This window comes from Lingula anatina, chromosome 1 (assembly GCF_051362555.1).
Source record: "Lingula anatina isolate TDL-2025a chromosome 1, LinAna3.0, whole genome shotgun sequence".
Classification (NCBI taxonomy): domain Eukaryota; kingdom Metazoa; phylum Brachiopoda; class Lingulata; order Lingulida; family Lingulidae; genus Lingula; species Lingula anatina.
In genome coordinates, this window is record NC_141767.1 from 22,239,481 (window position 1) to 22,253,558 (window position 14,078).

Here is a 14,078-nt window from a genome sequence, read left to right on the forward strand (position 1 = left end):
CATAAAATGGATAATTCACGTAAAATAGATTTTTTGCGAACAATACCTAGTATGGATTATTTGAAACCCAAACGATATTCAGGTAAACTCCATCTTAAATACATAAATAAAACAGTAAAAATCTTTCCCCAAAATGATCAAATTGCCAGGAAAACGCCAATTAGATTTTATTTCATTTTGACTTTAATCTTTTAACAGTAGAACATACGCTTGCATTGCTGCAGTTACAGGACATTCTTCCCTATTTTACTTGGCCTAAAAATAGGGGAATTAAAGATTTTTTGCACAGGAGAGTAAATTTCGCTCTCTGGTTAGATGGAATAATAACATAATGACATTAATAAGCTTTTTAACTCGTCAAAATCCCGAAGGACAGCTGGCAAGAATGGATTTTTTACACTGATAAAAATCCACAAATTATCCAAACAGTCAGAAAATGATCGATTTTACCGCTGAGAGATGGGTGCAAAACTCCCAAATATTGGCGATGAAGCAAGAAAAATTAACTAAACAAATTTTATTTTTAAAATTGTAAGGTTAAAATTTAAAGAGCTAGCATAATGCTTCATAAATATATTGCATATATATTATAATTGGCAATATTCTGCACTGTGAGTGTCTGAACCAATTTAAATACCTGCTTTTTGAAAAAGTTCTACCGATAAGGCTGTGTCTAGACACATCAATTTGGCAGCATGGTAAATACTGTCCAGGAAAACTGGCTTTTAACATGTCAAATATCAAAATAAATTAGTAATTGGTAGCAAATAAGTATATATCACAGGCCTGGCAGGTTCCAGTTTTGAGCACATGGGAAAATATAGGTGAAAAGTTATTTATTCATATTTCCATTATGATCTAAATTTGGCTTCAAGTCAAGGATTTAATAAAATTGCACAGCTGAATAATTGAAGGTGGTGTCAGTATTCCTCCACAGCTGCTTCAGTCAAAGTAATCTTCAATGTCAATATCTGGGCTTAACAGATCCTCTCCATATTGACTGAGATCCATCTGGTTGAGAATGAGGTTTTCAAAAGTTTCTTCCAAATCTGTCTCCCCTATCAATATGGCACCTTGCATCCTTCCGTCCTTCATAACTGTCTTTACATACTCATGCCCTAGAAAAATAATTGAATACAGTTAGATCAATGAGAACTGAAAGAAACATAAAAATCGTGTAGTTTTTTTTTAATTGACATGTTTCATAAAAGGGCATGGAATATTTACAAATAAAATTGTCATTACAGTGTTAGGACTAACAACTATCATACATCAGAAATACATAAATTTATTTGTAAAGGAAATAAATATTTTAAAATGTTCAAACTGGAATAACAGAGAAATTGACAGAAGAAACTTTTATGCAGGGATATCTTCCAATATTTACAAATGGCTTATGGATTATTTGAACAGACAGCAACACGCTATGCAGTGTTCCATAATCTTGATGGTGTTTTACAACAGCAAGCAGACGTTAGTCAATTTGGCAAACATGATTAGGCATTGGTAGCGTGTCTAATATCTACTTGAGTTATCATTTTAATCATTCCTTGGCATGCCACTGAACCGATAACTTGAGGTTAAATCCAACCAAAGTAGTTTTGCTCCAAACAATCGTGATCTCCAATCTCGGGTTTGGCCAGGGGTAACCAAAGCAAAACAGGACACAATTCCCCTTCAGACAATATTTCTTTCAAATATTAAGCGTGCTTGTGCATTACAGGATCTTGTTGTAAAACCTACTCATATTTGCATTTTACAAAGTTTTACTAGTTTCAGACAAATTATAAGTTATTCAAAATGTGATTTATTTTGTAACAAATCAAGGTTACTTGCCCAAAGTGTGAACACTAGGAAGCCATAATGGTTACTTTCTTAATTTCATATAAAGCATTTATCATTATCAATTCATTACCTATTATCATTATCATCAATTCATAAGAAATAAAAGTTTCTATTTCATATCAAAACCACAAGAATATAATATAATGCATGATTATGCATTAGATCTAAATTATATTATTAAGTACCCTTATTGATTTTTTCACTATGCATCAGATGCTATGTACAGTAACCAAAATACAGTCAATACAATTCACAAACTAACATTTGTAAGTATCTGTTTTTATTAGATATCAGACGCTATCGTCAAGTACAATGTTTGTGCTCCAGCCAAAAAATCTGAAAATAAAGTGTCAGTGGAAGGGGAAGTTGATGGGGTGTGTGAATATCCCAAGACAGGAGTATATCAAAACAACTGAAGATAAAACATAAAAAAGACAACAATAGAGATGATTGATGATTTAAAAAAGTGTCAGCTTATATCACTAAGACATAAAAGGCAAAACTCTGATGTAAGCAAGTCAATCAAAAGATGCCAAGACAATAATTTTTTTTGGTTAAGGAATGGTTTTCGAAATCAATGTAAGCCCGTCTGCACAGATAATTATTAATACACACTAAAAATATAAAATAAACAAAATCCAAGTATACCTCCTCTCCCATATTCTTTTCCTTATCTTACAATATATATTTGAGAATATTAACTGATGGAAAAAAGAAATGTCCTTATCATCACCATCGTCACTATTGAATTGATTATAAAAAGCCATTCAGTGAGAGGCCAATAATAAAAGTTAGGATAAAGGGAAAAGTTTGTAATGACACCTTCTTTCAAATGAAAGAGCCACTAAATGGCGACACAACAGAGTGGTTACAAAGAGCTTGCATTGATTCCATGTGGGTAGAAAGAAGTACAGTCAAGCTCATATCTTTAATATTTTGAAACAGTTTTAATTTGGAGAAGCCTGAATTAATGTTATCAATTAAATGGAAAGAAAGAGGTCTTGAAATAGTGCATACAAGGACTGGATGTATTTGCACTGTGTAAAGATACAGTCATGCATTGCACAATGGCCATGGTAAAACTTGGTAAATATGTATTTATCCTGCAAAATGTTTGTCCATTTTCCATACCTCAGATTGCACCACATTTGGCTGTCACCTTGATTGATGTACAAATCCATTATCATATAACATAAATTTTGCCACTCAAGATTTCCATATTAAGTAGTACATAGCTGTTTTTATGAAACTGATTCACATACACTTTATCAATTTTTATCATTCAGTTTTGCACTGTGGTAGCCAAGTGTGGCATAACACAGATGACATATCAAAGTCAAATACTTGTTATCAATCCCAAGAGATAAACTGTCAAGTAAAAAAAAACCTGCCCCTATAATTTCACATGTACCCAAGTCTGCATATTTTAAATGTCAGGTCATCTTTAGGAAAAATAAAAATTATCCTTGACATCCAAACTTCTATTGTCACCACTGGCCTGTCAGTGCTGCCACAGTGTCAAAATGAGGAACTATTTATTAAGCTTCCTGCATCTCAAAACTGCCAGGGCCACAATGAAAAGATCAGATGATGGAAAAAAAATACTTTTAATTCCTTGACAAAAGCAATTTGAATGCAGTGTCACTGAAATTTGTGAAATTATATAAAGTGTCCCTTTTTTATAGATTTAAAAACCAAAATAAAAGCTACCTTTGTAGAAACGCAGTATTTTTTAAATGTATACAAGAGTACTTCATCAAAATAATTACGATTCAATATCATAATAACATTAGTAGCAGTGTAATGAAATGAAGCAGAACTTGTATCTCATGGAAAAAAAATTGATTTACTCTATTCAAAAATGGAAAAGCAATATTATTACATTATGTAGTATATAAAACAACAAGGTCCTATTCATAAACTTCAAAAGTTTAATTTGGAAAGAATTCTGGAAATATTTAATTTTTTTCTCATGAGCAACATTTTAAACTATTGTTATCAAAGGGGTGGCCCTGCTCTTTGAACTTGGATGCTTCTTGATTTCAAGGATGTTTATAAACTTTTCCAGATCTTTCAGTACTAGAAGGTGCTAATGATCTTCTTGAAAATGATAGGTTTTTAAGCTAAACCTAATTGTTGTTAATTTCTTCTTAGAACAAAGAGTACACGAGAAGGCCCCAGAGAAAACAAACCACTCTCACATATTCGGACTCTCTTGTTAAATCTTGGAAGTCACACCAATCACATTTCTTCCTTTAATGATTCAAAACAAAGGTGTATCTTATTTTTTATCATTTTTTAAAATTGTCTCCTTTCACGAACCTTAAAACTGTCACCAGTGATAGAATTTGCATTATATAAAAACATCTATGTCTCCCCCGTAAAACAGGTATTTACTAGTCTCTAGGGCTCACCTCTCAGTCTTAGTTATCAAAATTTGTATGAAATCTACATATTAGTCACTAAGTGTTCATTTCAGATTAAAAATATTCCCTAAAAATCAATTTCAATCTTTTAATGCCAAGTATGAAATAAAATGAAAATAAAAAGGGATTTTAGGTGGATTTAATCTATATTTCTAGCCCTGTTTATATCTATAGTTAAATCATGTTGCACTTAATAAAATACCAGCTATAATATGTTCCAGTTGGAATTTCATAAATAATTTACAAGTTCACCCACCTTTTGTTACTCTGAGCAGTAACTCATAATCATCTCCCAGACCTTGGGCATTGAACCTTCCCAGCAAAATTACCTGTAACAGAACATGTGCTCATTACATAGGAATGTGTCAAGAACCATTCTTACACAGATGGTGTACACCCCAGAACACAATGATGAATTGGTGTCATAATTTGTTGAATATTGCTTACTTGAAAAGAGAATTGAAAGCTTTATACCTTACACATGTGAATATGAATTTTTAAGGTTTAAAATTGGAATAATCTTGATATAACCTTAAAATTGGTGAGGTGACTTTGCCCTGGGTAAGACATATCTATGTTGAGCATATTTTGATAAGTCTGTTTTTTTCCCCAAAACAAATTCTAAAAACATCCATGAGAAGGCCAAAAGCACTCTAACTAATTTCAGATCTTGCTTTGGTATTTGATATAAAAACAGGCAGTTGGTCCATTTAAAGAAAAGAGCAAAAACACATTTGGTGTCAGCTGAATCCAGTCCATGCAGGGCTATAAACAAACTGTAAATTAAATTTCAAACAAGAACTGGTCTGCCAGGTCAAGGGTGGGGCTTGTGTTGAAAGAAGGCTGTTGACTGTATTCTGGTGATTTCTTTTCATTCCATGCATTATACATATGACATGTTATAGTAATTTTCATATGTACTGCTTTAAATTTTCTGGAGCAACAAAACTTTCTCAAAGATTGAAAAAACATATAACCAAAAACATTTATGTTAACAGTAACATTACATCCATTGCTCTGTATCATGGTTTCTCTCACATAACTAGATACATAATGATAAGGAGAACAAGCCCGGTAAAGCTGAAATATGGACAGATAACATTTGATAGCGTTATTCTTAAGAGTGACAAAATAATACCTCAAACTTGTATAGTAAATGCTGGGTTAAAATGATTGAAAGCATTGTTGGCTGTATCTCGGTCCAATGGATCGTCCACGCAAATTTAAGAATTATAAGTAACACAGTTTTTCTTTTAAAGTGTTTATGATGAAATTGCACAAAATAGAATTTTATGTAATATAACATAATGCCAAACAGTGCAATCAATATCATTTCTAATTATGTACTACTGTTACTGTGGGCATTCAGAAAATGTATCTAGTACAGGGCTTTAGACTCATGCAAGTTAAAAGTCACACCTAAAAAATGCCAATGTGTAAAAAGAGAAAAATTCACAGAAACCTTAACTTCAGGAAAATTAATCTAATCTGGTTCAAAAATGAGCCGTATTTTACTGCTAAGAATCATTTTTGTAAGTTTGAGAAGATGAAGTAACATGAATTTCTTATTATAGTGCTTACAAGGGAAAGTGTGCAGCAATGGCACTGCTTATTGGTGATGACAAATGCTATAAAAATGTCCATAAAATAATTTTAGATGTTCTTCTCGCTGCAAATGAAAATGCATGGAATGAAACTTTTTGGAAACAGTCAACATATCCACACCATGAACACAATGATACATTTATTTAATCAACTGATGTGATCTCACAATATTCAAATTTATTTGCATTTTTAAATTTTGCAAGATTGCTGCTTATGTTTTCAACTATTTTCTCTTTATTTTTTTTCCACCATAGGTACTTTTTACTGCAATTGGCCCATTGAAAAAAATGACTGTTGCATGTGCCCAGCCGCAACACACTAAGACAAACATAGGCCAAACATAATAAAAATAACAGCAAGGATACAACAAACCTTTTTATAAGTAAACATAGAATTGGTTTATTTCATTCTCACTTCTATCTACAAACAATTTATTCAGTGGATCTTACCTTGTAGTTAAAAAACTTCGTTACATGGGTAAATAATTCAAAGCAGAAGTCCATGTGTATCTCTTCTTCCTTTGCATGTGCTTCCATACACTTGGCTGCATAGGCGCCCATCTGGCGTGCCTGAGACCACAATCTCATCTGAAACATGACAATGCTTTTGCAACTTTTTATATAATGCACTGATTTTGCTTGTCTCACTGGGCCCAGAACCATCATGACGACAAATGGTGTCATTGAAGTTTATCTGATGCAGATTCAATTATAAAAACAGATTTGCATTATGAAGAATGAAATGGCCATGACCGCAAAAAAAATAAAAAAAAATTGCTTATATCTGAATTTCAAGTAAAAAATTTTCATGATTCTAATTTAGACATCTGAAAAAGTCCACACCAGAAATGTTTTTGTTGAGTGTCAAGTTATTCCTTTTCAAATGAAAATTGAAATTGAACAGGCACAGGCTAGTCGGCTATTTTTGACAAAAATGTTCTATTTTCACATAGACTTTTTTGTAGGTATCCTTTATAAAACGGAACTGAAACTCAGAAATAAAGTATATTGTTGTTAGAAAATAATAAATTACTACAAAACTATGCAAGTTATTATCAAACCATTTTGTTTTATACTAAATCATTCTGGACTGACACTTTTTGATAAAATGAAAATTTCAGGCAAAGTAATCAAAAAAATTATATCATAAGGGAAAAAATATTAGCAGCAAATAATCCGTGAAACTGATTGCCACATCAACATAACCTGATACATTCATTCAAGATTTCACAATATTTTTGTCCAAATTAGTTGTTCTGAGTAAAGTTCATTGCCATTTCTTGAAGATCTAACTGCATATTGTTTTTCACAACTATGTTTATGTCACACAAAGGCCAACAGCCATAAATTATGTTTTAGTGAAAATATGAAAAAGGAAAATAATTACTAAAATCTACATGTTGTGAGTAACCTACCACGCCAGCCTATGAAATTGCCTCTCAAAAGAAAATGAAAGAAATTAATTTTCAAAAGAAAACAAATATTAAAATGTACATGTTGGGAGTAGCCTATGGCGTTGTCCTCTGAAACTGCTTCTCTAAACCAGCCAGTTATCTCACCTGTAGCCAATGAGGTGCAGGTTCCCATGATGCACTGCACACATCGCCTGCCGCATACACATCCTGCACACTGGTCATCATATGGTCATTGACTGAGAGACCACCATCGGAGGCAATAACAAACTGAAATACAAATGAAACCATCTGGGAAAATGGCAAACCTACAGCATAAATACAGTTGATTAAAAAAAATGGACAGACTGCAAATAAATGCTATTCATATTGACAATGACAAATGACAAATGCTCTGCATCAAGAAAACTAAAACAAATGCAAATGATTTCATACATGATTTTCAAAATCTAACACAAGGAAACTTGTTCAGATACATAGAGTTACATTGTAGTAAACAAACCTGTTTGTTTTTGTTGAAGGGGTATACATTTGGTATTACGCCAGTTGCACTGACCACAAAATCACAGCCGTAAATCTGACCATTTGTTAGTTCCACATATATGGGCCACGAAGCTGGTAAAAAAATGTTTATTACAAGTATTTAAAACTGAAAAATGTACATTACCAAAAACAATGAATAATTATGATATACAGTAATCAACATTTTCCTATTATTAGAAAAGACAGTCTTTTAACTCACTTGGAAAGTCTCCTTTGAAGTTCAAAGAAAAGAAAAGAACAAACAAAACAGAAAGCAAGACTGGTACATTTTACATAATACTTCCCTACACTTACCTTCACCACTTAAACCAGTCTCATCATTTTTGGGGAATTTTTTGGCTTGCTTTCCACTTGACTTCATCTCTTCTTGACTTAACAGCCTAGACACTTCAACTTTATATTCTACATGTATGCTGCGGCCCTCCTGGCATACATAGATTTACATTTTATAATAATATATTCTTTGGTGAAAAACAATTACTCTAACAATCAAGCATCAACAAACAATATTAACCATTAAAGATTCATTTCTTAGTAGGCGCATATACAGAAAAGTCAACAATAGAAACACAGTTGTTTGGATAAAAAACTTTTTTTAATTTAGCCATTATTAATTCAACAAAAAGGCTAGTGTTTTAAGCACATTTATCAATCCCTTAAAAGATAACAATAACAGCTAACTTAAGCTTAATTTTCTGATGTTTTTTAATCACATATCAATCCCTCACAAGAAAACAATAACATTTATTAGTGTTTTTAAGCATAACACCACACCTAAAACATGCAGTGCTAACTCACCCCATACTGACCCTGCATTTCCCTGCCTTCAGTCCAGTCTGGACCCAAGGCACCTCCTAACAGGTCTGGGGTCAGTCGAGAGATCATGGGCTCTTAAAATAGATTGATAACTCTTATAAAAAACGCAATATTTTTTCTACTATTTCTGAAAAATCAGTAATACAGCTGAGATAAGAATGTATTAATTCTACTGATTCACAAATGCTTATCAAATCATTTCTTTTTTATGAAAATTACTTACTTTCCAATGTGTACTTCATTCTTTTGGAAACACCTTCATCTTTCATTTCTGCTGGAGAGGATAAACTAGAGAGAAAGAACTCAGCAGCTCCTGCATCTACAAAGGTCTTGGTAATAGAAGCATCCTTGATGGCCCATACCACCTCACAATTTTTAATGTGGTATCTGGAAACAAATATATGGATTCATTCTACTGTAAAGTAAATGGAAAAGGGATGATGGCCAACTACCACAGACTACTTGAATTCGTGTTTTGACAAAAGTCTTCATGATCTTAACTAATCTATCATTTCAGAACTTTAAGACATTAAATTAAACTTAAGTGAGCAATGCCAACTAGACAGAAAGACTGGTGCATATACAGATATTAAACAAAAAAGTCACAAATAGAAACAGTTATTTGGAAGAGAACATTTTTTAATTTATGTAGCCAATTATTAATTCAACATTAAGGTAAAATCCATCTGTAAATTTTGGCACATGTCTCATAAGGTAAAAATACAGAACTACAGTTTGGCATTGAGAGTGTATCATGTTCAGACACATATGCAATGTATAAGTTAAATGAAAGCATGGAAACCTTGGTAAAAATAATCTTATTATGCCAATTTTCCAACTGACTTCGATTTTGTATCATGCAAAATTTAAAAATGTAATTTGGCATTTGCATCAACTGCAGCAACAGATGCAGATGATAAGAATGTTTGTAGAAACTGTAAACAACATCACTCCGAGATTTGTATAGGAACAAATATATTTTATGTGTCTTACATCTAAATATTTCAGCAGTGCTCATACATTTGACTTACACAAGTTCTGTAGCAATTCCACCATTTCCAACAATAACAACCCTTCTTGCACTAGAAAGTCTTTCCTGAAACTCCTTTAACAAAGAATTCAACATTTTGAATATGCTATTAATTCAACAATTTTTCAACATTTGCCATTAAAATTGGATTTTCACTAGATTTCAACAAAGCACCATAACCTTAATTTTTGAGCATTTTTTTATGCTTAGATGTGATCAACATGTGATTACATTTGTGATAAAGGTATCTGACCTGTACACTTTCTGTATCTCTGATTCCAAGTACATGTTTGTCCCCTTCCATCAATACCTGAAAATAAAGCACAGCAGATTCAAAATCTGGGACATTTATGTATTGAACAGTAATGAATTGTGGTAGTTGTGACTGCATGATGTTATCAGTGATTGCATTTTCTGGCAGTGGAAACTTTGTAATTTAGTTCGCTTAACATCTATATAAAATCATTTACATTATACAGCTATTAAGGAATGCTTTCTTTTAGTAAAATACAAGTTTATTTTTAAAGTAAAATGTAAAGCAAAAGATATATTATCAATTAACATAAAAATCCTGATTTCTGCAATATACATTACTACATAGTGTACCTTTGGTTTTCCTCCAGTACATATGCAGAGTTTCCCATATCTATACCATTTTTCATCCACTATAAGCAATTTCTGTAATAAAATTAATAGTAACATATACTTAAAGATTATATACTGCATAATTCAAAGCAATATTTCTATTACTTAAAACAAATGGTAAAAAGTAAATGAAATATAAAAGAAGTCCACTATTATTTTAATGAAGTACAAACCCTACTATCAATGTAAAAAGTTATCACTAACATGTTCTTCATGGTCCATTTCTTTAACAGCAGTGTTTAGAACATGGATGTTTGGACAATCCAACTGTAACACAGACAATGGTTTTTCCACCACATCAAACTGCTGCAGTGTCCTGCCATACTGTAGAACAATGGGAAGAAAATTTTTCATAGTCAAAGAGTGTTGATGATTAGGTCTTATAAAAATCCTTTAAAACTTATACATGTATGTTAGAAAGTGTCCATTTATCGCTAAGCAAAACTTTTCTGTCACATTAAAAAAGATGTAAAGGGTGCATATCACAATCTACAAAATGCTGGGAAGCAAAAAATTATCTAAAAGAGCACACTTTTTATATCAAAACAAATTCTATATAGCACACTTTAAAAAAAAAAAAGATCACATACCTGTCTTAGATTTGACACTGCTTTAATGAGAGGGGAGGCACTTATAAGCAGGATTTTCTCTTCTGGACAAAGCAGTGAAAGCTAGAATGAAAACCATAATAATTGAAATATGGGTGCATGTGATTTATGTTTTTGAAAGAAGCTATATAATATTATACAGATTTTATAACATTATCTTCATATAAATCCCACTCGCAGTCACTGTAAAGATGCTTTAACATGTTTAGGGAAACTTAAAAAGTCTCCTTTAGAAATGTGTATATGAAACTGAAATTAATACAAGTTCTTTTTTTTTTCATCTTAACTTCAATTTATTTGTTGCCAGAACAGTGAAATATTGCAGAAGTAGGATGCCAATTGTTTAATTTTGTAGTGAAAGAGTGTGATGACGGAGTATGAGCAAAAAGCAAATATGAAAATCTAAATCCTGTGCAAGAAGACATGGGTTTATTGAGATTTATAGTTTCAAACGTATAAATATTGCTTTCTGTGACAATCAATTGTTTTAAAACGTACCGTTTCTGCACATGTTACACCTGCAATACCACCACCCACAACTATGAATGGATAATATTCACACTGAAGCTGTTCACCAGACATTCTCTTCCTGGCTTATGTTGTCAGATACTCATGTTCACTCTGATATCTTGATGTTGGTGGTGACAGTCAATACAGTTGATACTCTCAATGTCGCAGTGTGTAAGTTCTGGTTATTTGAAAAAACATTACACTGGTTTTTCAAATGAATACAGCAGGATAATCATACTATACTTGCCTCAGTTGCCTAACGTGTAGTATGTAAGGCTGAAAACTGAGGTAATCACACTACATGCATTGTGAAATTACAATATATCCAAATAAGAGTCTGAATTGTTACTGTCGTCATTGAGCATAATGTTTTCAGTGGGTAGGTACCCACTGAGGCTTAGGGAATTTATATTGTAAGTATAAAGGATATAACAGTTACACCAACAGATAACATAATTTTAAAATAATCAAACCAAAACACTTATCAGCATATCTATTATCACTTTCCTGGGGTGGTGCTAATGCTTGCCAATCTTGAAAATTCTAAAACAGATTTAAATTGCCTGGCTGAAAGAAAATAGGGTTGATGTGGGGAGATCCAGAGATATTTTCCTACAGTCTTTCAAACTATCTTTGTTGAACCATTTCTATTTTGACCATCTTCTGACAGAAAAAATTAGAGGCCAGTCAATGCAAACACAAAAAAATCTGTCTTTCGAAAGGCCCAGAAGATGACTTCCATCTGCCCCTGGTTGATTTGACTTCTTTTAGTCATAAGGGAGAAAAAGGGAATGTAAAAGTAGTGATTTGGCTAAGGGCCCCTTTACACTGGACGGCGTCCTTTCTGCGTCCCTTCTGCGTTCAAAAATGTGGTCAGGACGCTCAACCGTCTCCAAAGCAATTAAATCGTGTCTCAGTGTAAAGGCATCTGCGTCCCTTGTGCGTCCTTTGAACGACCGAATCTTGATTTTACCTGTAAAACCTGCCTGCCTCCACTGTACGTCCCCTGTGCAACCCAAGGCGTCCATTGCGATGTTTGAGCGACCATTGAGCATTATTGCTACATTCTCTGTACCTTCATTGGCGATCAGTGGCGTCTATTCTACGATCATTCTGCATCCTGCTTGACCGATGAGCGTTGTTTGGGCGTCCTTCTCTATATATTCTAACAGTAACTCATATTTTTTCATCAGTTCTAACCAGGTCATCCAATAAAGAACATTATCAGTACACAAAACAAATAAATGGGAATAAAGGTTTTAAACTATAGTGATGCAAGGTCTGCATGTACTGGTAATCAGCCAGATGCTCATTGTTATCCTTATAAGAAGGATGGACAGGCGCCAAAAACGAGTATGACTGACACAACATAGAATAGAATGTTTGAATCCGTTTTCAAATGACGCATTCTGCAAAAAGTTCTGACAATTAATGCATCTTGTAAAATAGGCAAAATATTCGTTTTATAATAACCTGGATAGTTTCATAATTTTTAGGGGAAAAAACAATCAGAGGCTAATATGAGATCACTGTTGCCCTTAGAATTCCTGTCTGGTGAAAAATACCTCAGCACGGCCCCGTTTAAGAGTGAAAGAAAATAATGTTCTACGTGCCGAACACTGGACGATCTTTGAGTTTTCATTCTGCAACCAAAGCGATGCTTGTGCCTCCTTTCTACGACCGCGGCGATGCTTTTGCGTCCTCTCTGCGACCACAGCGATGCTTGTGCGTTCTTTCTGCGTCCATTGAGCAACCATTCTCCATCGCGTTCTCTCTGCGATTGTTTTGAACATGCTCAAAACTTCGCGGCGTCCTCGGCGATGCTTGAATGTTCTTTGTGCGACCTTGGTGATCACTGTGCGTTCTTTGAGTGTCTGACGGCGTCCTGGCCAGTTTCATGGTCGCACAAAGGACACAGAAAGGACGCCGTCCAGTGTAAAGGGGGTTTAAGCAAACCCAACTTTCCACCACTATCCTTCAAGAGTTTCACAATCACAGGTAATTATCCTAGTCTAGAAAAGGCAAGAAGGCACCCCTGCTAAGAGCTCAAAAACCTGTACACAAGCCATTCGAGAACCACTTTAAAACAAACATAGCACTAAACAACCTTTATCAACTCCCTTAGGTTTAGTGGGCACATAACCACTGAAGATAGCCTGCTGAGGACAGAAGGATACTGAAATTTGTCAATCAAACATTGTGCCTGGCCAAGTTTAATTATCATGTTTTTACTAGTTACCAGTGTTTACCCGTGCGAAGTAAAATTTTCATTTTTTCACAATGGTACTACATTTCCTATGAGATTTTACTACATTCCCCGTGAGGTGGTGAATTTAGAATAAACCGCAACTCACATTTAACTAGGCGACTGCTGCATGTTCCATGTTTACAATGTTATCACAGGGGCCAATAAATACTGTATAAGTATTTGAGAATATGCCTTCCATCTGATCTTAATGTAGAATAAAAATAAAATAAAAATGTATTTTAGTCTCATAATGGTAAAAATGCGTCCAACAAATCATATTTCTAGGTAATTTTAAAGATTTAGATACTGCTCCCTGTGTTCCGCCTCGCTCTCGTAGTATTGCTTCTTGCGCCCCAGTTCGTCTCTGTGTCACTATCATCATGGAATTATT

The 14,078-nt window shown here is 33.5% G+C and overlaps 1 protein-coding gene across 3 annotated transcripts; it reads right to left on the reverse strand.

The window, feature by feature from the left end:
• Window positions 1-502: 502 nt before the first annotated feature.
• On the reverse strand, window positions 503-14,046 carry LOC106178800 (tRNA ligase complex-associated NAD(P)H dehydrogenase PYROXD1). 3 transcript variants are annotated; one of them, XM_024077922.2, is made up of 15 exons: window positions 13,794-14,046; window positions 11,428-11,617; window positions 10,912-10,992; window positions 10,526-10,645; window positions 10,283-10,354; window positions 9,930-9,986; window positions 9,678-9,751; window positions 8,870-9,033; window positions 8,629-8,720; window positions 8,125-8,254; window positions 7,790-7,902; window positions 7,435-7,557; window positions 6,326-6,463; window positions 4,528-4,600; window positions 503-1,118 (listed from the first exon to the last, which is right to left on the reverse strand). In XM_024077922.2, exons 2-15 carry the CDS (start codon window positions 11,509-11,511, stop codon window positions 943-945), a joined length of 1,497 nt encoding a protein of 498 aa, XP_023933690.2. In that variant the 5' UTR covers window positions 11,512-11,617; window positions 13,794-14,046; the 3' UTR covers window positions 503-942. The 3 variants fall into 3 exon arrangements, with proteins under 3 accessions (XP_023933690.2, XP_086855398.1, XP_086855399.1); XM_086999272.1 differs by lacking the exon at window positions 13,794-14,046 and adding an exon at window positions 13,679-13,782; XM_086999273.1 differs by lacking the exon at window positions 13,794-14,046 and adding an exon at window positions 13,689-13,737.
• Between the last annotated feature and the right edge of the window lie 32 nt (window positions 14,047-14,078).

What these genes read in the sequence shown, in the direction of transcription:
- LOC106178800 (XM_024077922.2), bottom strand. Translation starts at nt 11,511, where the DNA reads ATGTCTGGTGAACAGCTTCAGTGTGAATATTATCCATTCATAGTTGTG. An exon ending in AAATGGACCATGAAGAACAT is followed by an intron (nt 10,355 to 10,525) that starts GTTAGTGATAAC and finishes ATTTTATTACAG; the next exon opens with AAATTGCTTATAGTGGATGA. An exon ending in GAGATACAGAAAGTGTACAG is followed by an intron (nt 9,752 to 9,929) that starts GTCAGATACCTT and finishes TCTTTGTTAAAG; the next exon opens with GAGTTTCAGGAAAGACTTTC.